General features: G+C 32.9%; 1 protein-coding gene across 1 annotated transcript in view; it reads left to right on the forward strand.

The window, feature by feature from the left end:
- The window catches only part of LOC138395858 (rho guanine nucleotide exchange factor TIAM2-like), a 415009-nt gene that overhangs the window by 37936 nt on the left and 349194 nt on the right, over positions 1-27879 (forward strand). Inside the window, 6 exon segments of the mRNA XM_069488873.1 lie at positions 10015-10176; positions 14458-14611; positions 15720-15850; positions 21611-21787; positions 22905-22984; positions 24705-24819. Of these exon segments, the coding sequence (XP_069344974.1) occupies positions 10015-10176; positions 14458-14611; positions 15720-15850; positions 21611-21787; positions 22905-22984; positions 24705-24819 (819 nt within the window).

Consider the following 27879-nt stretch of genomic DNA (forward strand, 5'->3'; position numbering starts at 1 on the left):
CAGGATTTTTTTTTTCTTTTTTTAAAAATTCTTGTCTTCTCAATATTTAAAGTACAGTATTGGTAAGACATATTTTGAGATTAAGTAGTTTAAATAAATTGAAGCTAAGACATGGGTAAAATAACAAGTATGCTTTTTTTTAGGTAAATCAAACTATAGAAATGTTAATGATTAGAAAATTTCATTGGTCTAAAGCTTTTAAAAGTCTTTTAAAAAAATTTCAATGTCTAAAGCTGTGCCTCTTAAACTTTATTATGAGTAGGGATTATAGGGGGATCTTGTTAAAATGCAGATTCTGACTCTGTGGAGGAGCCTGCGATTCTGTATTTGTAACAGTTCCTAGATGATGCCTTTGCTGTTCCTTCAGAAATCACAATTTGAGTAGTAGGAGGTTAAAGGATAAATGTGAATTTGTGGATAAATGTTTTTTGACTCATTTAATTTCAGGTAAGGGATAATTTTAATAAAATTTCGGAATGTTAGGAAGACCTGGAGTGAGCAAAGTTATTCCATTGTGAGATGATCGTAATAGAGTCAGTCTGAAGATTCAAGTCAGTGTCTAGGGAAAGATTTAAATGCTTTGCCTCTACCCATGCTTAAATCTGAGATTCAGCCATAGTTTTTTTAAGGGTTAAAATAAGTTGTATATGTATATTTTTAAACTTTTAATTTTGAGATAATTGTAGATTCACATGTAACTGAATCAATAGGAATAAATCATAACAAAACAGGGTTGCCGTATATCCTTCACTCAGTTTTCTCCTGTGGTAACATCTTGTATAATTGTAGCATAATATCACAACCAAGGCATCAATAACAGTCACCTTATCGACATACCAACCTTATTCATATTTTACTAGTTTTACATGTATTCATGTGCATGTGGCATATTTAGTTCTGTGCAATTTAATCACATGTATGGATTCATATAAACGTTGTAGTCAAGAGACAGAGTAGTTCCTTCACCACAATGATTCATGGTATTTCTGTAGTCATATACTCCACATTCAGCTCTTCTGCTCCTCCCATTTCTAATGCGTGGCAGTCACTAATCTGTCCTCTGTTTCTATAATTCTGCATTTCAGGAATGTTACATAAGTGGAATCATACAGTATGTGGCCTTTTGAGATTGGCTTGTTTTGCTCAGCAGAGTTCCTTAAGATCTAGCCAAGTTGTTGCATGTATTCAATAGTTCCTTCTTTTTTATTTCTGAGTAGTATTCCATGATATGAAGGTGCCACAGATTAACCATTTACACATTGGAGGTCTTCTGGGTTATTTCCAGTTTTCGGCTATTAAAAATAAAGCAATAGTAACATTTGTATACAACTTTTTACCTGAATGTAAGTTTTCATTTCTCTGGGATAGTGGATAGTAACTGCATGTTTTCATTTTATAAGAAACTGCCAAACTATTTTACAGAAGGGCTGTACCCTTTTTTTTTTTTTAACTTTTTTTAAATTTCAGAATATTACAGGGGTACAAACATTTTGGTTACATGAATTACTTTTGCACAGTTTGAGTCAAAGTTATAAGTATGTCCATCACCCAGATAGCGTGCATTGTATCTATTAGATGTGAATTAACCCAACGCCCCCCCCAACTTGATTTCCATTGAATTTTACTACTATATGTACACATGAGTGTTGATCATTTAGTTCCAATTTAATAGTGACTACACAGTGACTATTCTTGCTGTGCTTGTAGAAGGATGGTCTCCAATTCCATCCAGGTTGTTACAAAAGGCATTAGTTTACCATGTTTTTAGTGGCTGAGTAGTACTCCATGGTATACATATACCACATTTTATTAATCCGCTCATGTATTGTTGGGCACTTGGATTGTTTCCACATCTTTGCAATTGTGAATTGTGCTGCTATAAAACATTCAAGTGCAAGTGTCTTTTTTATAAAATGTCTTTTTTCCCTTTGGATAAATATCCAGTAGTGGGATTGCTGGATCAAATGGTAGGTCTACTTTTAGTTCTTTGAGGTATCTCCATAATTACTTTCCATAGGCATCGAACTAGTTTACATTCCTTCCAACAGTGTGTAAGTGTTCCTTTCTCTCTGTATCTACACCATCATCTGTTGTTTTGGGACTTTTTGATAAAAGCCATTCTCACTGGGGTTAGGTGATATCTCATTATGGTTTTGATTTGTATTTTCATGATGATTAGAGACCGTGAGCATTTTTTCATATATTTATTTGGCCATTATCTCCTTTGGAAAAGCTTCTGTTCATGTCTTTTCCCTACTTTTTAAAAGGATTATTTGATGTTTTCTTGCTGATTTGGTTGAGTTCTATGTAGATTCTGGTTATTAGTCCTTAATTGGATATATAGCATGCAGATATTTTCTCCCATTCTGTAGGTTGTCTGTTTGCTCTTTTGATTGTTTCCTTGGCTGTGCAGAAGCTTTTAAATTTAATCCGGTCCCATTTATTTATTTTTTTTGTTGCCATGATTGCCTTTGGGGGTCTTCTTTATAGGGGCTGTACCATTTTATATTCCTTTCACACACCATAAACAAATAATGCAAGTAAGGGGGAAACATGGGTGCAGTTTGGCAACGTGTTATCTGTGATTCCATGTTTCAGTTGTGAAAGATTTATAGAGTAATGAGTCATGGTGATAAATAAAAAATTAATAATAAAGACGATATCCTGTAGGCCAGAAAAACTACTTGAAAGAATGTCTGGCCTATGGCCTTTGTCCTAATTATTTTTGCCAGAAATTACTTTATAGGCTGATGTTACTTTTATAAGACAGAAGGAAAGGCCAGAGTGACAAACAGCTATTAGGAAATTTTATAATAAGGTAAGTTTTAGAACCAACAGCTCTTGTTTAACACTCCCTATATTGGCATTATAAATAGCTAACTTATCTTAGTTATTCTAAATCATAAAGGAAAGAAATTTATTCAGAGTCAGAGACCTCATGATTTGCTAACTTTTTTACCATCCATAGCTAACATTGTGTTGTCATTTGCTAGTTTGAAATGTAAAAGCTAAATCTTCAGCTTCGTTCCAAAAATATGTAGAGTTTAGCCAACTCTTTTTGTCCATATAAAATCTTCTGCCCTTTTACATGAGTACTGCAAACAATTCTGTCCACTAGATTCAGAATAGGATTAAATATTGTCACTCAGAACTATTTATTTTGATACAGTATGCTCTGTTTTAATCAAACCCATTCTTTGGCACTGGCTACTCTCAGATACCATAAGGTCAACAAAAAATTTTATCTTTCTAGGCTCTGAAAATGGTCTATAGATAAAATACTATTGCATTTTTTCGGCTATGACTATCTTCTTCAAATTACCGACTGTGTTGTTGTATCAGTAAGATCAGGGAATGTAGCTTATTTATTGTGATTTTCAAGTAGCAAACATTTTACTCAGTAAATAGTAAATGAAAAAACTGTGCTAAATACTCTTAGGATTACCATCATGAAAGTTTTTGGTTTTCCAGAAACTTGATTGAGTAGTTTTATGAACATTATAGGCGGTTGATAGTTTGTAATGGATACATGTTTTTTAAGGAAGCTGAAACAGTTCGTCATCTTCTTCTGGTGCATTTATGCTTCTGCTCTTTGATATTTTCTCAGAGGAAGGATAGAGTCCACATTGGAAGATAGCTGTTACATTTACTTCCTCTGGTGTCTTGTTTTATAGATGTATATTAATATATGTAAATATACACACACCTTCACATAAAGTGCAGTATCCTGTAACAGTGCACTTTTATCACAAGTACACTTTTACCCTTGGAGACGGAGTACACAAAAATTTTGGCACTCGGCACAAATAGTTTGAAAGGAGGTAATTTCCAGATTCTCACATTCCATATGTAGTTTTTACTAAAGTTCCTCTGCCTTAAAATTAATATTTTTAGATAAATTCTAAGTTCTACGCTCCTTAAGTTTACATTTCAAATATATCTTGAGCTTATCAGTCCTTATTTATTATGATAGGAGAAACTTTGCCTGTTTTGTTTTATTTGAGAAGGCACGGATGTTTATATAATTATAGTTAGCCGGCTCTCCATATCCATGAATTCCACATCCGTGGATTCAACCTACTGGCATTAAAAATATTTGAAAGAAAAAATTCCACAAAGCTCCAAGTACCAAAACTTGAATTTGCCATATGCCACTACTACATTGAATGCATGCAAATTATGTGATGTGTAGGCCTTGTATTAGGTATTAGAAGTAATCTAGAAATAGTTTAAAGCATATGGGATGATGTATGTAGGTGGTGTGCAAATACTGCCCGTTTTATATAAGGGACTTGAGCATCCTTGGATTTTGGTATCTGTGGTGGCCCTGGAACCCTGTGGATACTGAGGGATGACTGCGTTTCTTTTTATTATCAAATATATATGTACATACACAGAAAAGTGCAGAAAACAATATATACAGATAAATTTTTATAAAGAGAAGACCTGTGTGACTCCCACTCATTTCAAGAAATAGAATTTTGAAGCCCGCACCTCCCAAGTGCCTCTTCCTGAAATTATCTTGCACGTCCCCCACCCAACTAACCATAGGTTGACATTTATGTTAGTCATGTCCTTGCTTGGTATTATAGTTTTACTTTATGAGATGAATTCTTAAAGTAGCTTAATGTACTTTTTAATTTTACATAATAGATTCCTATAATATGTATTCCTTTGTACACAGTTCTTCCACTCAACATTGTATGTTTAGGATTCTTCCCTATTGTGAGTACTAGTATTTGTTACTATTCATTGTTGTATATATTCCATTATGTGAATAAACTGCAGCTTGTTCATTCTAGTATTCATATTGTGTGTGTGTTTTCTAGTTTTTGGAATTCTGAACAGCATTGCTGTGAACAATGCAATACATATGTAAGGTTATCTGTATCCTGGTGCAGCTTGCATATCTATAGGAGTGGAATTGCTGATGATAGGATATGCATTTCTTCAACTTGGATAATGCTAAATTAGTTTCATAATGGTTGTACTAATTTACATTCCCACTAGCAATGTGTGGATTTGTGGTGTTCCTCATCTTTGTCAACACTTGGTATTACTGGATTTAAATTTTTCTAATCTCTTTAGTATTAAAGTTTATTTATTTATTTTTGCTAGTCAAGTGTGATTGTGGGGAGAGACAATGTTAAATCAGCTTAACAATAACCCACTTAAAGTTTATTTTAAAAAGTTATTAACAAATCAACTTAAAGTTTATTTTAAGGACCAACTTAAAGTTGGACCAACTTAAAGTTTATTTTAAAAAGTCATTAACAAATCAACTTCATTCAAAGGGTTAAATTCTAGCCAGCTTTAAAACTTAACATCAAGATGTTTTTTAAACTCTCAAGGACTCATCAAATACAATGAATTTCTATTGGCACAGATCCCTGCTATCAAAACTAAAAAAATATTAAGGTGCTTTGTGCCTGCTGTTAGTTTTCTTTAGATTTACTATTGTCACATCTAGTTCAACCTCAGCTATTTTACTCAGCTGTGTATTAAATTTAGATTTGTTTAGCTTTGCTTCATGAGGAGCTGAAGTAATATTTTTTTCTTACTTGAAGTCATATCCCTTCCCACCATCTCTCAGGAACACTTCATATCCATGAAAAACAAAGTAACCTTTCATCTCTTGCTTCCTTACTAAGGCCTTCTGAGTACGAAAAGGAGAGGGCTAATGATTCCCCATTATCCTCTTCCAGCTTAGGTGTTGTGGAAATAGATATTGCTGTTGTGGAATTTCTGAAGAAAACTTGAGTTATCACAAGTTTTAAAATAACATAACAGTATTGAGTTTAACATGTATTAATAAAAGAAAATTTCACTTAATTCTTCTTCCTATTTTGTAGTAATATCTCTGACCTATGTCATGTACTTAACTGTTATTTCCTTAAGAAATACTATTTAGATTGGTTCTAAGTTAGCAGTGAAGATCTTATAGGCTCAGTTAAAGAGTATTATACAAGGGCTGTCTGGAAAGTATCCAGCCACAATTTTCATAATTTTTCATGTTACATGGCTGAATACTTTCTGGACAGCCTTTATATATGTTTAGTGGCTGTTGAACCTTTACTAAACTTGAACATTGGATGCCCAGAAAGTCTGGGCCGTAATGGTGTTGTTTTTTGTATAGTGAGGATGTTATGTAAATTAGCCTACCTTTTCAGGCTTTATGAGCACCCCATATTATTAATTCTCAAATGGAGTATATAGTGATTATCTTACATAAAGGAAACAAAATCTAGGAAACATTTTGTGTGACTATTAAGGAAAGTATGTAAGACTGCCAATGATTTCTTAGAGTTGTTTAATTGGCAGGCTCTTTGAACTGTAAATTTTATAACTAAAAATAATCTAGGGTAGTCAGTGTTACATTATCAACTAATACTGGTTTGCTGTTTACAAAACCCAATTGGGGATGCTGAGGATACATTGTTCCTCTCTTGATGGCACTTAAATAACATTGTTTCACTAAATAGAGCAATCAATTCATTTGTTTCTTATAGTGTTGCTCCATGTAGAATAGGGAGGGTATAACTGAATTTAGAATCTAGCTGGTATATGATGCAGTGAAATATTCTGTTGCTTCTTCAACAACAACTTACTTTAAATATAAAAGTGACTTTATTTGATTCGTGTAACATTACTCCATGTGTAATATGACATAATACTAGAGCCTAGTTCAATTCTGTGGGAGCAATATACTGTTGAAATTTGTCATTATCTGGCATAATGAAGAGTTAAATTTTAGACTAGTTAATGCGGTTGGTTGAAATCTATGGCTAGGCTTCAGAGGGACTAGGGAACTTCCTGGAGAGTGTACCTCTTAAAGGAGGATTCCAAAATGTTAAAAACCATTGATAGAGCAGTGATTTTTATTTTAAAACAGGAGTGAGGGTGGAAGTGGGCCACCATTTTTTATATGAGTATTAGAATTTTTGGAAGATGGATGATTAGAAAATCGTATTTACCATTATAACATGTTTGTTTGGGGTGGGGTTTGGAGATTCAAAAAATACCCTACAAAAAGGAATAGCAACAAAATCTTGGTACCAATGGTTAAAAGTTAGTGAGAAAGTTTTAAGAGCAGGTCCTAGTACTCGTGAGGTTTATCACATTTGCTAATTAACCTGTGTATGTTATTACCTCTTTTGCATATCTTATTTTTTGTATAAGGTAAGTATAAAGTTCATTGTATTTCTGTGGAGTAGCATAAAAGAAGTATCTTTGAGCCAGAAAAAACTTCTTTTTATTGCAGCTTCTACCTAAGCTATCCCATAATATATAAAAGTTTGCCTAACTCTACAAGCTAGAAATTGTGGGATTTTGTTGCTGGAACGCATAAATGTTGGCAGCTCCTAAGACAAATTTTTATGTACAAGAAAAAGAAAAATTACTCATGTGTTGTCACACCCCTCTTCCTTACATACCATTAGCGTCATTCATGCTTTGCCTTTGCAGGTACAGCCACATGCTCCTGTTTTTGCCATTCTAACTTTTTTTTTTTTTTAAATTATAATAATATCAACTTTTAGTAGTTGCAAATGAAAGCATAAATTCTAATAATAGGATCATTATGTAAAGTGGATTTCTATATTGCTAAGTATGTGGTCCAGCTCACCTAGAGGGTTGTCAAACAACCCTGACTGATGATAGCCTATAGATAACAACTTGGATGACAGAATGAAAAATCACACAAATATATTTAAAGGTGCATTTTCCCTATTCTTTCTTATATTTCTCCCTGCAAAAAGCCTATTTCTCTGTAACACATGAAATTGGAAATTACTAACATACAGTTTGAAAATATTATCTCTATGAAAATTTACTATGATATAGCTTTTTAAAAAGTTGTTCAAAGTAAAAATACCTCATGCCATTGGGGAGAGTCTTAGGAATTCTTTCCAGTCTGATAGAACTTGAGGAAATTGAAAAAAAAATCATTTCAGATTTCTCTGTCTTGATTCTTCCTCAAGTTTCTAGTTGATGACTTAGCCGCGTTTACCAATATTAAATTAATTAAAGCATTAAATTTTACTCAAAAAAAGTGGTTTTTTTAAACCATTTTATGTGACAAAAATGCCTAACCTACCAGTGAAGGAATTCTTTCCCACAAGATGTTAATGTATAGTATATCTGAAGATATACTATAGAAATCTTTTTCCTTGAGCCTTATAGCTTACCACTGAAACTGCTGATATATTTTTGAAGCTTTGGAATCTTCACAGTAGGTCATAAAGGCAAATTTATTATAGTGTACACTTATGATTCTTTTGTGAGTTTGTAATCAGTTTTTGTTACAAATTAAAGGGCATTTAAAAAAAACCCACTGCCTTTATTAGTTGCATTATTATCACTCATTGTTAATTTTTAACACTCTTATCAGCAACCTGTAAGTTTTGTGCAGCCTTACTTTTAAGATAATCATTTATAAAAAATAATGTATTATACATAAGATTATTTTCTGCCTTGGGAAAATTAAAATGCCAGTAAATCAGTCAAATATATATGTACACACACACACACACACACACACACACAGTTTTTTCTTTAAACAAAGTGAATGTCCTGGATTTAGATTTTAACTTTAAGTTGAACAAGTGTTCTTTTCTAAAATGCATTGTTTGCCTGGCTAGGTATATATTTCTTTTGAGTGTATGATAGTCAAGGGAAAATAGTCTTGGCTAAATATATGAATTTAAGGACAAATATACTACATTTTTTTGGAACATGACGAAAAACATTAACTATTTCAGATTTTCAGAAAAATAACTTTAAACAGAGTCATTTTTAATCCTTTTGTTAGGTTAAACCTAAAACTTTAATGTCCAAACACCAACATTGTTGCCCTTTTATAAACTACTTGAAGCACTTAGCAGCCAGAAATCTAGAAAAGTTATTTGTGAATTGGTGTTAAAGGTTTTCTTCATTTTCTTGACTTAATAGAGACTTTAGAGATAAGGAACTTAAAAAGGATTTTAAGGAACAAATCAAATGTCATATAGTCTGTGCCGAGTGTAATCATTCATTGTCTTGGATGAAAATCCCGTTTAGAAACTTTATGTGGGTGGGCTGAGGATTCTTTTCTCACTGATACTCAGATTTCCAAGAAAGGTTTCTGGAGAATGCAATTTTGATTTAGTATCATATATAATTTCTAGGAAACTACTTTGGGTGAAATATTTTTAAAATATTTTAGAAAGTAGAACCTGTTTTGCAGACATAATTATATTTTAATCAACGTGTGTTTGGGAAGCAGGTTTTCTTATGCTTCTGAATATGGAGACAGAATAGGAGCAGTATGCTTGAGATAAAAGGATTCTGCATTGTGCTCACCTCACTACCTAGGCTCGCGAAGCCTGTGATGAGAAAGTAGGGAACTTTTGTATTTCTCAAAATGGGTAATAGATAAGATGGTTGAGAAACATTGACCTAGTGGAGTAGCTGAAAATGTTTTCATAGGATAGATTCCTAGAATTAAAATGGTAGTGTCTTATCTCTCATAGATGTGGTATTTGAGAAAAAAATTGAAAATTTGCTCTTGGTATATTTAGAATGTTATAATTTGCCCTTTGGTATTTGTTCTTTCATTAGTATAGAAACTCTTTTGTTACGTGTTTCAGATGAAGTCTAAGGCATGTTGGCAATACTTTTTCTAGAGCCCTTCTTTCCTGAGTTTGTTTCTTCCTTTTATGTAGCTTTTCAAAATAATTAAATTTTTTTAGATTACAACAATGCCTTATTTATCATTTTGATTTTTGTCATTGAAGCCAATTATGCAGTACTGTTTTAGAATTTAGGTGACTGGTAGTTGAACTGAATGAGTACTCAAAATAGATTGTTTAAAATGCCATTCAAGAGACTGACAGCGTGGAATAGTCAGTGTCTGAGAATTCATTACCTCAGCATGGGCAATGTTACTGTGTTTATGTGAGATTTATGATGATTTTTTTCTATCAAGAATTTTACCTTTCCATTTCCTTCCCTTCTCACTCTTCTTTTTTTCATCAGTGTAAACCAGAATACAAGGTACCTGGACTTTATGTTATTGACTCCATTGTGCGACAATCCCGACATCAGTTTGGTCAAGAAAAGGATGTATTTGCACCCAGATTTAGTAACAACATCATTAGCACTTTCCAGAATTTATATCGTTGCCCTGGGGATGACAAGGTATGCTGCTATTTTTTTTTTTTTAAAGGAGATACGTTACCTTCTTGGTCTTTAATTAGTCTTTAGATTATCTAAATATAGTCACATGCCACATAATAATGTTTCAATCAACAACAGACCACACATACAACCGTGGTCCTGTTAAGATTGTAATACCGTATTTTTACTGTACCTTTTCTTGTGTTTAGATACACAAACACCATTGTCTTACAGTTGCCTGTAGTATTCAGTACAGTGTCATGAGGTACATGTTTATAGCGTAGGAGGAGCAGTAGGGTGTATATCATATGTAGTAGGCTATATCATATGTAGTGGGCTATACTATCTAGGTTTGTTTAAGTATACTCTATAATATTCTCTGGATAATGAAGTCACTTCACAATGCATTTCTCAAAATGTATGCCCGTTGTTTGGCAGTGCATAACTATATATGGCTTTATGTTATCATTTACTTTTAGTTAATTCACATTTGAATGTGTAATTATTAAAATATCCATGTTCCTTTTTGTTCGCAGAATTTCTTAAACAGAGTAGAAAGATACAGTTGATTTTCCTACTATTTAATTTATTGAAGCAATTGATGTTAAAGAAACTGCTACAATAAGTTTTTGGAATTACACTGAACATTTATTCACACACAGAACCAATTCAGAATTGTGATTATTTGACTTGAACTAATATTTAACATTCCAGTGTCTGTGAAAAATGGATTTGCCAAGCAATCAATAGAAAATAACTGTATGTTGGCTGGGCGCGGTGGCTCACGCCTGTAATCCTAGCAATCTGGGAGGCCAAGGCATGTGGATTGCTTGAGGTCAGGAGTTTGAGACCAGCCTGAGCAAGAGCGAGACCCCATCTCCACCAAAAAATAGAAAGAAATTAACCGAACAACTAAAAATATATGGAAAAAATTAGCCGGGCATGGTGGCGCATGCCTTAGTCCCAGCTACCCGGGAGGCTGAGGCAGGAGGATCGCTTGAGCCCAGGAGTTTGAGGTTGTTGTGAGCTAAGTTGATGCCATGGCACTCTAGTCCGGGCAACAGAGTGAGACTCTGTCTCAAAAAAAAAAAAAAAAAAAAGAAAGAAAGAAAAATAACTATTTCAAAATTATTTTGTTATGGTAGGATTTTTATTGGTGCTAGAAATCACACTGTTTATTAGGTCTGTTAGATCTGAATGTGCAAATATCGTATAATTGCAAGTTAAAAGAAAGCTTTGGATCCTGAGGGGAATAAAAAGGAGTTGTTTATCCTCATATTTGCCTTGAGATGTTAGAAGGTTATTTATTTTGGGTGCTGATTTGGAAATTTAGGTGTGCTTTTCTAACAGCATTGATTGCAATGTTGATTAAGAAAAGATAAGAATAGATAAAGACTAATGTTTGCTTTAAGGAAGAACCACAAAAGTTAAAAGCTCGCCACAAACCTTCCACCTCATCTCAGATATAACAAGATTAGTTAGTTACTGTGTTTAATAATTATTATAGTCTTGAATCCTAAAAAAATCTTGTTACAATGTATAGGTGTGGAACTAAATTTATTATAGTATATTTTGTGAACTATTCTTGGATATACTTCTTAAGATAAAAAGTATTTATTTTTAATTACTTTGATATTTTTGTAATTCTATGCAGGCAAAAAGTGCTGCTCATTTTAAATGACCATCTTAATTGATTTTCAAAATAGGTACCTTAGAATCCCACCTGAAGTAACTTGCTAATTTGAAATTTTATATAAGCATTTTTTAAAGTAACTTTAAACACTTTGACTTAGAAATTTCTCTAGTTTAGACTTGGATTTTTATTAATTACAGTGAACAAATGAGTCTTGAATTTGTAGGTTTCATAATATAATATCTCATTTATAATAGGGTTTATGGAATAGGGCTTTTTTTTTTAACCACAGGAAGAAAGAATGCATTAATACTGTAATATCAATCATAAATGAGAGGCATTTATCATAATAGTTGTTAGGTCCTGCCAATTTTGAAGTGCATGAAGAGTGTCTTGGAAACTGAAAGAATTTTATATAAAGCAAAAGAATGTAAGACACTATGCAAGTGCCCATGTTTTAGAAAGGAGAAATAGTCAAATCAGAAGGTATGAAGCATTCTTTGTGTAATTTTATTATGCTTCATTTGAAATAATTTATACATTAATGTAGTTTGAACATAGTTTAAAAATAGGTTACTGTAATATTATTAGGGATTTAAAGATGAACCAGATCTTAATTCTGAAAATGGCTACTTTACCTTATAAAATATATACATTTAACAAGATGCTCTTTTTTATATTTAATTTTAGCCTCTGTCATTTTAAATATTTTTTTCCTAATGGAGTAAGTAGCATCACAGTTGTAATAACTAGTACTTAGTGCTTGTTTACAAAACTTTTATGTGTTAAAACAGTTGTGAATCACATTGGTGACAATATCAAGAAAATAGTTTTATAATCCAATCATTCTGCTTTTTACTAATAATGAGTTCATGATACCATGACTATTATTTAAGTATGTTTGTATTTCAAGAAGCAAGACATAATAGATGGACCAATTGATGTTTCTTCCAAAATACTGTAGAACAAAGACATTCTTCTTTGTTGGGCATATTTTTCTGCCTATAAGTCTGAAGCCTTCAGGGTGTGTAAAACTTCTAACGCAACCTAGGGAGACATTTAAGTAGAAATTCTTCTACTTATGAAGTTCTCCCTAAATATTACTAATTATGTTATTAGATTTCAGAATGACCCAAGAAATAGAAGTCAGTAATACTCAGTCTTTTCAAGTTTACAATACACAGACTATAACAGAAGAGACAGACAACAATTAAACAGAATTTCACAACTAAATAAAATTTCATATGAAATCTTTTTTGGACCAAGATTAGGGTATACATAATTAAATAGAAATGCTTCACAGTGTTGCTGTAAGAAGAGCTGTAACTAGTAAATAAGGCTCATATTTCTGTCCCAGGATGCTCAAAATCTGCAAGTGGTTAAGGCATTTAAGATACTAGCCAGCCTAAACAGTTTGATACAATTTGAGATTGAGAAAAAGGTTGAGAGAATCCTTCGTATGTAGTCTTATTTTATAAATGGGAACACTAAGGTTTATTTATTTATTTTTAATTTATTGACACAGCCTGAGACCAAGGTAATCAGAAAGGTTATATAGATAATGTATATTTCATGAATTTTATAGCAACTACATAAATATTATATGACTGACTGGAAATTTATCAAAAATATGGAGTATTCTGAATATTTAAATAATCCAGAAAGGAGAGACTAAAACAAAAATTTGATATATTTGGTGGTAAAGGGATTGGAGTGGGAGTTGGGGTGAGCAATGTTGAGACTCTTTAGTGGGTAGAGTAAATTGAATGCAATGCTGCATGCAGTTCAAGGGCCTATTATCAAGAAGAGAAAATCACTGAGATGGTTCAGCGATGGCAAGTCCGCTTGCCAGTAGAAAGCAGGTTTTTAAATGTTTTTTTTTCTTTACAGAATGGTAGAGGACTCATTGTGAGAAATGAAATAATGTAGAACATTATTTATCTTTCTGAGAGCCAGATTAAATAATACCAGTATAGCACTGATTTTTACAACAGGGGAGAGAAAGTAGGAAACAATAAGGAAAAGACACAGTGAAGAGAGAAGAGAGATGGATATGCTTCAGATTCCATCTGTAGAGAAGTTTATCTGTCTCTGGTTTATAGTACCGGTAGGGAATTAGAATTTCTGGCAAGATGCTTAGAAAGGAAGTAATTTGGTTAAATTCTTATATGAGGAAATGCGCTCCCCTTAAGTAGCTTGGTAAAATGAAAATTTTAAAAGTTACATTAGATAAGGATTTTGTTGTGAAGTTACTTATTTGTTCAAAAGATAGACATTGTATGAGACAAAGTTAGGATCAGCTGGAAATACAACTCCAGTGTACTGAGATGAATTCTGACTCTGCCTCAGAATCCTTAAGGTAGTTCTCCAGCCAGTGATGCCATCCATCTCATTAGAACTGACATAGAAGAGGAAGCCTAGTTGTCATCTTTGTCTTTAGCTAAGTGCAGCTTTCATTTATCTTGTATATCAGAATTAACATATTTTTCCTAAGAGAGTTACGGCTAGCAAATGCAAAATGATAGAAAACAGAATTTTAGGGTGGAAAGAAGCATGGAAATGTTTTAATCCCTCTTTTCCATCCAGTTCCCTAATAGCCTCTATGAAGATGGCTTTGCTAAGGTTTTGAAAGCAAAAAACAAAATGTTGTTTTTCTTTTTTCCCTCTAGAGTAAAATAGTGAGAGTATTAAACTTGTGGCAGAAGAATAATGTATTTAAGAGCGAGATTATTCAGCCTCTTTTGGATATGGCAGCAGGGATTCCTCCTCCAGTTGTCACACCTGTTTTGGCCAGTACTACTGCTGCTATGAGCAATACTCCAGGTATGTTCATGCTTTAATGTAGGTTTATTGTCTAAATATTCTACTCATACTTTTCAGATGATTTTTTCATATAACATTATTTGACAATGTAGAATTTGTCTAGCATTAGATAAATGAAAGAAAATGTAACTCGAAGAGAAAAATAAAATCAGATTTTATATTTATATGTAATTCTTCCTAAAATTTAGAAAGCTGATTTTTTTTTTAAATCATCAGAGACATAAATATAATGAACTTACAGAAATTGATGTGTCAGGTTTTTCCTGATTTATGCTATCTATTTAAACTGGCATATAAATCAACTTAATATTTATAGAATACTGGGGGAACTTAACATTTATAAGGAGCCCTGAGAAAATTATTTAATAAACGAAAATCTCAAAATCATGTTTTTTTGAGGCATTGGAATGACATTTAAAATTTTTGTCAAAGTCTCAAGAATTAAATTTGTTAACATTTTGGTATATATTTAGTTTTGTTCATACATATGAACAAAAATGGTTTTATATGATATGTACTGTATTTTAAAGTACATTAGTCTCCCCATATCCACAGTGTTGCTTTCCACGATTTCAGTTACCTGAGATCAACTGAAAATAGATGACTGCAATACAGTATTTGAGAGACAGAGAGGGAGAAAGACGCTACATTCACATACCTTTTTTACAATATATTATAGTTTTTCTACTTCATTATTAGTTACTGTTGTTAATCTCTTACTGTGCCGAATTTACAAATTAAACTTTATCATAGGTATGTATATACATACAGAAAAAAACATAGCATATATAGGGTTCAGTACTAACCAGAGTTTCAGGCATCCACTGGGGGTCTTTGAACATAGGATAAGAGAGGAATATGGTGGTAGCTTAGTTAATTGAGGACAAGTATGGACAGATCCTTTGGGTTTGTTTGGTTTTTTTTTTTTTTTTAACATGATCTGATAAAGGATTTCAAGTGATTTTTCAAAATTGAGGCAACATGATAAAAACATTTATATAAATTTGTATGTTTTATAAAAGTAATAGAACAAATCTCTCTCTGCCTTTTCAAGTCTTATTTATTTACATAAATGTTTATTTGGGGGGTGTGATGTCCTTTTTAAAAGGAACTCCAGTGACACCTGTTACTCCAGCCAATGTGGTCCAAGGCTTACCTGATCCATGGGTATCTCAGATAACAAATACAGATACGCTTGCAGCAGTGGCTCAGATCTTACAAAGTCCTCAAGGCCAACAGGTGAGCAATTTTTCTGTTATGTCGAGATTGATTTAAAATTTATTATTTCCCTAATGTGTTGTTTCATAACATACCACATAGTAGAGAGTATGTATTTTTTTTTAGTTTTATAAAAATGACATCACTATATATACTCCGCTGTAACTTGTTTTTGTCATTTAATAATGCATTGTGAACACTTCCATTGTCATCAGAGATTGTTTTATAAAAATTCATTCTATACCAAAATACAGATTTAGCACCTAATTTGTGCCAAACATTATTAGGTGCTGTTGCACCCCAGTAACAAGACAGCATGCTCAAACTTGGAGAAGACTTCTTCCTGTCTTAGGGGGGGGACAGACAAAAATAGAGGACAAAATTATTTTAGGTAGTGACATATGACTTTAGAAAGGATAACTCTATAGAGTGACTAGGTTTGGGGGTCGGGGTCAGAATCAGAGAGAGTAGCCAAGAGAAGGTGTCTTTGGGGAAGTGACGTTTGAATTGAGACTTGGCTGGGTTAGAGAATAGGAAGCAGAGAGAATTTTAAGTGTAGAGGTCCTGAGGTGGTAAGCAGTGTGGTGTATTGTAGGAATAGAGAGAAGGTTTTTGTGGCTGGAACTTAAGGAGAATAGGGGAATCAGCACCACATGTATGAATCCATTTGAGGAATGGGAAAGATTGGTGTCTTCACAATGTCAGGTTATTCCATTGTACTTACACATTTATTGTTCAAATCTTTTATGTCTCTTAGTTTAGTTTTGTACCTTTTTAAATGTAGTTTCCTCACATTTCTTAGATATATTTCTATGACTACATTTCAATAGATTTGATTTTTATAGTCAATGTCAGCCTAATTGCTGTTAGTTTTCAATTGATTTTCTTTCACTTTTCAGTTAAATTATATTATTTGTAACTAATGGTAATTCTTTATCCTCTATTTAAGTACTTAACAATGTATGTATTTTTCCTATTTTATTGTACCAGCTCTAAGTTCCAGAAGAGATTTTAACAGAAGTAGTGATAGCACTCATTCATTCTTATCTTTTTTCAGACTCAAATAGAAATGCCTCTTTTGTTTCCTAGTATCAAGTTGGTTTTGTTCTGATAACGTGCTCTTTATTATGGGCATATTCTGCTTTTCTTAGATGATAGTGTTTTTATTGGGTTTTGATTTAAAATTTTATCAGTGAAGATAATAGTATGGGTTTTCTTCTTTAACCAGTGGATATAATGAATTAGATTACTAGACTTTCTCATAATGATTCAGCATTGCAATTCTATACACACATAAACACAATTGAACTTTTCCGAGGCAGTACATTTAAATATTGTGTAATTTTTGTTTTTGAAAGGAGTTGTGAAATGTAAATTCTTTTGCAACTATTTATAGTTTTCTATTTGTCACTATTTTGCAACCCTCTGATGTGAGATGAGTCTCTAGTTTTTATCACTATTCTCAGTTTTTAAATTAGTGTTATTTCTGGCTTTGTGAGATCAGTTCAGAAATGTTTACCTTTTTTATGTTCTGTATAGTACAACTTGACTACTTACTTTCTGTACTTGGATGTTTTGGATGAACTTAATCAAAACCTCCAGGGCTTGGTGTGTTTTGTGAGATTTTTTATAACATCTTCAAATTCTTTGTTATTTTTATCCATTTATTCTACCTTTCCCAAATAGGCTTTAATAAAGATATTTATGATTAAAAACCATCGATTTTGTTACTTTTTCATATTGTACACAATTTCTTAAAAATTTAACTTTGGCATGCACATCTGATGTACGTTGTGTTTTTGCTCTTTTTAGATTTATGTGTACTAGAGTTTTTGCTTTCTTTTTATTTCTTTCTGTTACTACCCTAGTCCTCCTTCACCTTCATTTTTGGACAGTTGATGTTATAATCTAAATAGCCTTTGGTCTCTTTGCGTCTTTTCCGTTTTTAACCCATCATTTTATTTCGCTGAAAGATTAATCTTTAAAAATGGTCTTATATATATTATCTACTTAGAAGCATGCAGTAATTGCATGTTATACATAGAATAAAATCCAACTTTCTGGCATTTAAAGTTATTCTCAGCATAGCCTATTATTTTTTTGCAACTTTTTTTATTGTTTATATTACACAGATTCTTAGATTTCTCTAATGTAAATATTTTCTTTGCTCATGTTGCTCTCCCTTTTACGTTTATTATCTGCTTTTCCAGTTGCTTTACGTCTCACCCTTTCTTCACTATTCAAATCAAATTAAACTATTTTAGTGCTTGTTTGGTCTCTGAAGTCCAGTGGTATTGTGTCACTTCATTGGTACTTGTTTTTCATTGAACCTTCAATAAGCATTTACTGTGACTTGCAATTTTTGAGACACTGTACTTTTTGCTGGGGTATACAAGATAAAGAAAAAATATCCTCTGGCCTCTGGAAACCTAGAGTTTAATAGGAAATGTTTATTGGAATGCATAAATGTAATCTAAATTAAAACTTTATAAGAATCATGGGAGGGCCAGGCGTGGTGGCTCATGCCTTGTAATCCCAGCACTTTGGGAGGCTGAGGTGGGAGGATCGCTTGAGGCCAGGAGTTTGAGACCAGCCTGGGCAACATAGACTCTGTCTCTACAAAAAATTTAAACATCAGCTGGGCATGGCAAGCACATGCACTTGTAGTCCTAGTTTCTTGTGAGGTTAAGTTAGGAGGATCACTCAAGTCCAGGAGTTTGAGGCTGCAGTGAGCTATGATTGAGCCACTGCACTCCAGCCTGGGCAACAGAGCAAGACCGTGTCTGCTATAGGGAAAAAAAAAAAAAAATCATGGGAGTAGTAAAGGGGCTTTGAAAATTCAGAAGTAAAGATAATTGGTTCAGGGAAAATTCTGTTGTACAGATGATATTTAATTTTTTTAAAGGATAGGTAAGAAAGACATGCTAAGGATGAGCTGTGTAGACAGAAGACTATTGAGAGTAAAAGATGAATTCTTAATCTTTCAAATAAAACCTGTTCTACCTGCATCTTCATCTCATTTAATGGAAATGCTGTTTTTCTAGTTGCTCAGACTCAACAGCTTAGAGTCATCCTTGATTTCTTTCTTTGTTTCATTCTTCACATCCAATCTCTTAAGAAATCCTCTACCTTCAGAACATGTTCTTAATCTAACCACTGCTTATCACCTTTATCTCTAGTTCCTAGGGTTGAGCCACCATCATTTCTCACGTGTTTCTTTGTTGTTTTTTTGTTTGTTTTTTAGAGACAGGGTCTCTCTCTGTCTTCCAGGCTGGAGTGCAGTGGGCGTGATCACTCCTCCCTGAAACCTCAAATTCCTGGCCTCAAGTGATCCTCCCACCGTGGCTTCCCAAAGTGCTGGAATTAAAGGCGTGATTGTGAGCCACCATGCCCAGCTTTCACCTGTTTTATTGCAGTAGCCTCTTAATGGGACTTCCACACTTGTTCCACTACAGTCTGTTCGTATTGCCCCCGGCAGAGTGACCCTTTTAATACACAGTCACTCATGTAGCTCCTCTGCTCAAATTCCTTCAATGGCTCCCTATCTCACGCAGTGAAAGCCCAATTCTTAACAATCACATCACTAGGTCTTGTATGCTCTCAGTTTGACCCGTTGTTCCCTTCTCAACATTTTCTATCACTGATCAAAGATTTTTTTCTAAGCTAATGATAAGTATTTTCTTTGCTCATGTTGCCCATCACCCTGTGCAGTTTATATTATCATTTGCTTCACTTCCTCAACTCTTTCCCCTGGGACCTTTTCCACTCCAGCCACACTGGCCTTTTTGCTGTTCCTTACACATACTGCTTATAATCCTGCCCGAAATCTTTGCACTTGATGTTTTCTATACTGAAAACCCGCTTTTCCTACATATTCATACGGTTTCAACCTCCTGTAAGTCTTTGTTTAAATAGCACCTTAATGAGGCCTTCAGTGACTGCTATTTAAAATTGTATACTCTATCTTTTATCCTCTGTATACTCCCTTCCTTTCTCACCTGCCTTATTTCCTTCCTTAGCACTTAACTACCTTCTGTTCTGTTACATAATTTACTTATTTGTTTTTTCTCTATCTCTTCCTGCTGGAATAGATGCTGTACAAGGACAAGGATTTTTGTCTGTTTTCTTCACTGCTGTATTTCTAGTGTCTAGGTTCTAGTAGGTGTTATATAGTAGAATATATTTTTGTGGAATGAATGAATGATGTACAAAGCGTGGCAGTGTTGGATATAAAAAAGATGTTTTGGAGTTATCTGGAGGAAAAGATAATCAATGTAAGTTATTAATAACAAAGTTGAAATGGCAGATTTAAATGAGACCTTGGTTGCACTGTAAATGTTGGGCTGAGAGATACAGGGTTCATTTGCTGAGCAATGGAGAATTGCCAGAGATTTTTATGTTGAAGTCATGAGCTGAACATTAAATAAATTGGAGAAGAGAGAAATCTAGAGACGGAATATCTTTTTTTTTTTTTTTTTTGTAATGATTTTGGAAAGGAAGTAATGACTGTAAAAAATAGTCAGGTTGTGTACTCTCTGAAAAGATGGTCTCAAAAATATGAGACCATTCTAGACTTTTAAAAATACAGAAATCAATTCAATGTATAGTCTTAGATTGAATCTAGTCTACATTTTTGAGACAGTGGAAAACTGAATGCAGATGTCAAAAGGAGCAGTTAAATGTGTAAAGGAGAAATACAGCATTTCTTTCCTTCCCTCCCATCCTCTCTCCCTCCTTGTCTCCCCACCTACCTTGTTCTCTCTCTCCCTTCCTTACTCTTTCCCTCCCTCCCTCCTTTCCTTCCTTCCTCACAGTGATTTAGAGAATTCATGGTGTCCTGTGTTTATTTGTGGTCTTAATCGTTCTGGAGCTTCCTGAGTGCAGTAACTTACCTAACATATAGTTTTATATTTTTTTTTTGCTGTCATATTAGTGGTTTTGTGGAAAATGTTTAGTTGATAGATGACTCTAGTTTGTTTCCTAATGTTCCTATTTTAGTTAGACACAATTTTTTTTTTTTTTTTTTTACTGTCTTGCATGGTGTTTGTGCCTTCTACTGGAAGTTGAACTTTACTTAAAAAGTACAGATATTTTGGTTATCAGTAGCTTTGCTGTTTTTATTTTTCTCTCCTAAACTGATAAATTTTGCATTTAATTTAGGTTTAGAACTTGATTGATTATCAGTTATTTCTGGGATGTATGTAGGGTTTTTAAATCTATGGAATCTCTTAAGATCTTACTGTTATGTATCTTTTTTTAACAGGGGTGGGTACATAGTGGGAACATAGGTTGCTTTCAACTCTAGATGACACAATTCATCATTAATAACTCGTTTCTTTCATATCAGACTCTAAGAAACAAATTTCTTAATTGTTCTTCACCTTTCAGGAAGTGTGTTCTGAGATGATAAATTTGAATGATAGCAACAGATGTTTCTGTTTTCAGTGCTTGTTCCTTTTCAGAGTTTAAGGAGTTAATTGAAGCAGGGATAAGAAGTTTAGTGAAAAAGTAGGTTCTTTACCTGTATGTCATATGACCACTTTCTTTTGTTTTAAGTTCACTGACTTTCCTAAAGCAATACAGACTTAATAAGGACTGTTAATATCTGGTGCACAAAAAAACTTTTTTAAAAATTTAACTGTTGTTTGGAGTTAGCATGTTTTTTTCTTCATCTCCTAAGAATGTGTAGAATGATTAATTTTATTGAATAAAAGTTTTACGTGGGCACTCTTATAAATAAAACCCAACACCTGTATTGTAATAACTTTTTTTCTTCTCCAGCTCCAGCAGTTAATACAAACTTTACAGATACAACAGCAGAAGCCCCAGCCTTCCATTCTACAGGCCCTGGATGCCGGTCTTGTTGTCCAGTTGCAGGCTCTTACAGCACAACTTACAGCTGCAGCTGCAGCAGCCAACACTCTTACTCCCTTAGAACAGGGAGTCTCTTTTAACAAGGTAGAAATTAAATATCAAATGTGTTCTATATGAATTGTTAAATTGTATGTACTCCCATGTGCATTCTAATTCTATAAATACATTTTGTCATAGACTGTCTTAATATCCACTGTACCGTGGAAGACATTCTAAATTTTACAAAACATTCAAACTTCTGAAGAAATCAAATAATTTTAAAATTCCTCTTGAAACATTTAAGATATTTTCTTTTGGTTAATGCTAAATGGTCAGTAAAATCTTGTAGTCTCTGTTGAGGTAAGTGATTATTTTTTGAACTTGTCTAATTTCTTTCATGAATGCCACAGTTTTATTAATTGTGATATTCTATATTCTATAATTTTATCCTGCTAAAATTAAAACTGTTCCATATGTGAAAGTTCAAAGGAAAACTTCTCCACAACTTGTCACTATGCTATAATATGATAAGTTGAAGCCTAAGTATAAAAGGTAGTGTTTTTAAAATTTAAAATCTTTCATGTGTAATTTATTGTATGATATCTTAAGTATGCTTCTTAATTATGGAAATATCACAGTACTTGGAAGTGGTATCCATATTTTTTTATTTATACCACTGTGATTTTTATAAGAAAATAAATATTGATTTATTAATACTAGATTATTAGACTTTTTTAAATGCTAGCAGATTCCAAGTCTAATTTAGCCTAACTCTAAATAGCTAGACCACATAAAAAGCCTTTAAATTGAGCATTCAAAAGAATATTGGAACATTCCAAAATGAGAACCATACTAGAAATAGATCTATTGATTATGGTCTTAGATGTTTTATCAAGTTGTATTACCATGGGAAAGCCAGTTAATTATTTTAATCCTTAGTCTTGTCTTCCGTAAAATTAGAATGTTAGTGTTTATCCTGTGTATATATTGTAATTTGTTTTGTTACATGAGGTAATATGTCAAAGTACTTTAAAGAAAAGTAAAGATCCACTCATAAGATGCTTTACTCTGTAATAGTACAATATAAAATGATACAAAAAATTTATATATTAAATGATAGAGGTAAATTAATGGGACATTACTGACATTTAAAGTAGCATTTGTAGCTTACATTTGTGTGAAGTACTTCTTGATTTGTCTCTTTGTTTCCACTTCCCCCCAGAAGTTGATGGATAGGTTTGATTTTGGGGAAGATTCTGAGCATAGTGAAGAACCGAAAAAGGAAATTCCAACTTCTCAACTGTAAGAATTACGTTTTCTTTATAGCCATAGTTTTCTTGGTTATTTTTGTAAGTATTGGGAGGAATGTTGCCATGTGAATTACTGAGTACACTTTGAATAAGCTGGGGTTATTATTTCAAATTTTTGAGCTCTAACATGATAGCAAGGTGCTGGAGATGTTGTCTTATTGCCGTGCCTATATTATTTGGACTCCTTCTCAGATCTTTGCAAATAGTTGGGGTATATCAAGTTCCTTATAGGAAAAATTGATAAATATTGGTAAATCTTGTGGTGATATTTTCTATATCTCTATTAGGCTTTAAGTTATTTAATTCAATTGTAAGAGTGTTTGGGGTACTAGGATCAAAACTTGCTTCTAGTGCCAAAGGCCACTTCTGTGAAGTTACCAAATTCTGGGAACATGTCAACCTAATCAGAAGTAAGAATTGGGTTTATAGGGATTTTGTTTTTTAAAATGGGTTATATGCTTTTATTTAAATCAGTGATTTTTTTTTTTTTGCCCCCTAAACAATTCTGCAGAGCCTTAGATTCTGTGAGGGTATGTGAAAGGACCAGTAGGAGAAGGATGTTGGGGGGAGGGGTGCGGTGGAGGTATTGGAAGAGGGAGAATGAATGGTGAAAGTGTCTGGCACTCTTGTTTCAAACAGTGATTATTTTATATATTTGGGGTAATATATAAAAACATATAGAATATATTAAATACAAATATATCATTTTGGTAAAATGATTCTCCCTGACAAAATTAAAAACTAGTAGTTTAATTATGAATTATAAAGTTGGAAGAACCCTATGAGATCATGCAGGTGTCCTAAACAATGTAAGAATCTCTTTTAACAGTCCTAATAGGGTTGTTTATCTTTCTGTGATGAGCTGCTAAGTAATTGTTATTATTATGTATTCTTTTGTTGAATTGAATTCCATTTCCTTTATTTTCTACACATTGATTCAAGTTTCACTTTCTGAAGCAAGGAAACAGAGTTATTCCATTATCTTTGGAGACATAGCTTTTCAATATTTGAAGATAGGTATCATTCTTCCCCTTAGGTTTATTTGCTCCAGATGAAGTAAACTTTTTTCCAACTGTTTCAAGACTTCTCACCATCCTGCTTGCCCATTTTGGGATGCCCTCTTTTTTGTTCATGTCTTACCTTGTGGCACCCAGAATTCCAGGTGTATTCCAGGTGTGAATTTCCCAGAGTATAGTTCAATTATTTCCTCTTACCTAAATACTGTCTATTTCTGTTAATATACCTAATGTATATGCTTTTCTAAAGGAAGCATATTAGTTTTATAAAGTATATGGTCAATTATAATTGTAAAGTGGTAGACCATTTTTCTCATTGCTCAAAGCTAGAGAAGGAGCTAAAGTGACAATTTTAAATACTTTAAACTTTTTATGTGTTGTACTGAGATATTCTTAAAATGCGCTAATGCAAAGCACTAATTTATGTGTATTTAATAGCATGAGACAGTAATACTAGGTCTTCAGCAGAGCATCTCTAACATGTTATCCATCTATTGAAATACTATTGAAGCATATATTTCTCTTTTAATGTATTAATGTTAAATGTTCCACTTTTGGTTTTAAAATTTCAAAACCAAACGTAGTAGAGTATGTTTTATTGAATTGGTATTTTTTCTTTTCTTTGAATACTCAATTTATTTTCATATTATCTTTAGTAGGTTTTAAAATATATTCCCACTTTTTTTTTTCTTTTAGTTCTCACGTTTCAGAATCTGTGAACAATTCCATTTTTCATCAGATAGCAGAACAACTACAACAGCAAAACCTTGAACATCTCAGACAGCAGCTCTTGGAACAACAGCCTCAAAAGGTTTATAACCCCATCTTGTGGTCGTTAGAGTTATTGCTATCTATATTCTGTAAATGGCATTTCTGTGGAGTGGTTTATTTTTTTCTTTGTTCTTAACAGATGAGTATTTTCTTAACCTGTGTAGCTTTTACCAACTACTTTATTTCTATCTCAAGTATAAATGTGGTGATATTTCCATTATTTCTTACTAATAAGATCAGTCTTTTCAGGACCTTTATATTCTCTCCTGTAATCAAAATGAGTCTGGCAACTTAAGAATGCACAGTGTAGAAATTAATTTCCGTATACTATAAGTAGAGATTAGAAGACAGAGGTAGGGTTTTAGAACCACCTTAGAGCTTCATGTGTTTTTCTCTCTACTCTGTTCCCTATCAAGCAAGATAAGGATGGTTATGTTATTGGTGGTAATGGAATGATGACAAAATAGATTGCAATCTTTAATTTTAAAAACTTAATTGCTCTTATGATATGATAGGAACTTTATCAGGCATATAATTAATAGGTGTGATTACATTTAATCCTCATGAGATAGGCATTATGGCTCCCATTTTACTCCAGAGGTAGTGGAAGCTTGGTGAAATTTAATATCTAATGCAGAAGTATACAGCTAATGTATATGATCTGTCTTAAGACATGCTGTTATTTTATGTATTGCTAAGCAATTTAAAATACTTCTAACTAAAGTACAACATCCCTTTTAGTTGTAAGAATCTTATAAATTTCAGAGATGATTAAGTGTGACAAAATATTGCACCTTAGAATGGATAAAATGTGTCAAGTTGTAGAGGTAGGATTATATCCATTATAAAGTCTGTTTCTGCTATATACGAGAAATACTTGTAAATGTGAACTGTTTAGAATAAGAGTGTTAGGACCTCCCCTCCCCTCCACATAATTCTGCTTTAGATTTAAAAAAAAATTGTCATTAACCAATTTAATACCACAGATATTTTTTAAGTAAGAGCAATGCAAATGATACATACAAAGATGAGTAGAAAAGAGGTTAATTGAGGTTCTGGCCTTAGGTAACTTTTTCTTTAATGGAACACATACATCTGTATGAACACATTGCAGAATTGTTTAGTTCTATAATAAGGGGTACATAAGTGAAGGACTATGGGAGCATAGAGTAGGGAACAATTACTTCAGATGGAAGGAATAGCAGACTTGAGACACTGCTAGGGTTTGAACTTGACCTCTTAATGCAAATAGCAAATATAAAGCAGATATTCATGATATTTTCTGGGTTGGAACTCATGCCTAGAATTATGAGAATGGAATTTCATACCTTGTTTTGAGGAAATAATTCTGATAGAAGTGGTCAGAGGAGGGTAAGTATTTTATGTCAAGCAAATGTATCTGCCTGAGAATCCAGGAAGTTGAAGATAGAACACAATGAAGAACATTTGGATGGTTTTTAAAGAAAAACACAAGTTGTCACTCAAAGAAAAGGAACAAGTTATCAATGACATAATAATACAAAATCACAGAACTATTATAGAGGCAAGTAGTAGTGATGAAAGAGTTTATTAAAAGATTTTTTCAGCTATAAATGTGACACTTTTTGAATTGCCTTAGTCATAGTTTCATTTCAGAAGGTTTAGCATAAGCAGTAAAATCGAGGTGTAATACTCTTGACGAGCTTGTAATTAACACCGTGTTATTGAAGTGAAAGTTACTGGAAATTAGAGAGACAGCAAGTCTGTCTTAAGAATCTCACCTACTCCCCCAAAAAGAGAACTCTATATATTCCAAAATTTCCCAACTTACAGTAATAAGATTTCTTTGAAAAGGAGTGGAAGTTTTCAAAAGCTTCGTTGTTCAAAAATGAGTCTGATGAAGAAAAGAGAGTGGTGAAGAATGAAGCTAGAACTGTTTCCTAATGCCTAAGGTGGACAGTATAAAGCCTATGGCAGATTTAGAAAGGAAAGTATGTTAACCAGGGTAACAGTTAAAATTAATAAATTGTGTAAGTGGCTCTACCAAACCGATTGCATTAATGTACTTAAAATAGGGTGAAATATGTAGAAAATGATGCATTTTTGTATACCAGTAAACTCAGTATGACTGCCTAAAAGTTATCATAGTGTCTTAGCTAAAGGAATAGGATTGGTAGTACCACCCTACTCGTTCGTTGCAGGTCTAACCACACCTGAAGTGTATTGAGGTCTAGTCTGCATAAAAGTAGAAAACCATTGAAAACCGGAGCACTTTTCTAGAGAAAAATTGCTGGAATTGTGAAGGGGCTAGAAATCATGTGAGGAATAATTTCTATTATTGTATCTAGAGTAGTAAGTTGGAGTTCATGATTTTGCTAATTGTAATATTAGGATATTCAAAAGATACTAGGAGAGCTATAGCTCAGAATGAAATGTTGATAAAAATGGTTAAGACTAATAAAAGAGGGTTTTAAAAGAATGTTAAGAATAAAAAAATTAAAGATGATCTAGCCCATTAATTATGAAGAGCTATCAGTGGGATATCAGAAATATGTAACTTATTTTTCTTCAGAAATTTTTTATACAGGAGAATACAATGGGAAGAATAAAACTCAACATGATGACGTCTAAGATCAGTGATCTGTCCCTAAGTTGTTATAAATAAATAGTTGTGTATAGGCACAGATAAATTGCATTTCAGGATACTAAAATTGTAGCGTTATTAGACTCATAAGTCAGGAAATTGCTGTAGGCATAGCATATGCAGATTTCAGTAAAGCCTTTGACAGTCTTTTCTGTCACTTCTACAGACAGAAAAAGAGAAAAGTGGATTTATAACTGAGCAAAATGTGACACATAATGAGTGTTAATGCCAACCTTGAAAGAAGTCTCTGCTAGCTGCTGTTACCCTTGTCTTTTATTTTTTTCAATATTTTTATTGATATTTTGCATGAAGATATCATTGAAGAAATTAGAGTATAATGTATGTTGGAATGTATACTAGGGATGTATACCAGAAAAAATAGTAATTTACCACCGGAGTCCAGTGGACCCTTTTTTTTTTTTTTAATTTTTTTTTATTTTTAAGTCATCTGACAAATAATTTACAGAAGTGAGCACT

The sequence above is a fragment of the Eulemur rufifrons genome, chromosome 15 (assembly GCF_041146395.1).
Source record: "Eulemur rufifrons isolate Redbay chromosome 15, OSU_ERuf_1, whole genome shotgun sequence".
Classification (NCBI taxonomy): domain Eukaryota; kingdom Metazoa; phylum Chordata; class Mammalia; order Primates; family Lemuridae; genus Eulemur; species Eulemur rufifrons.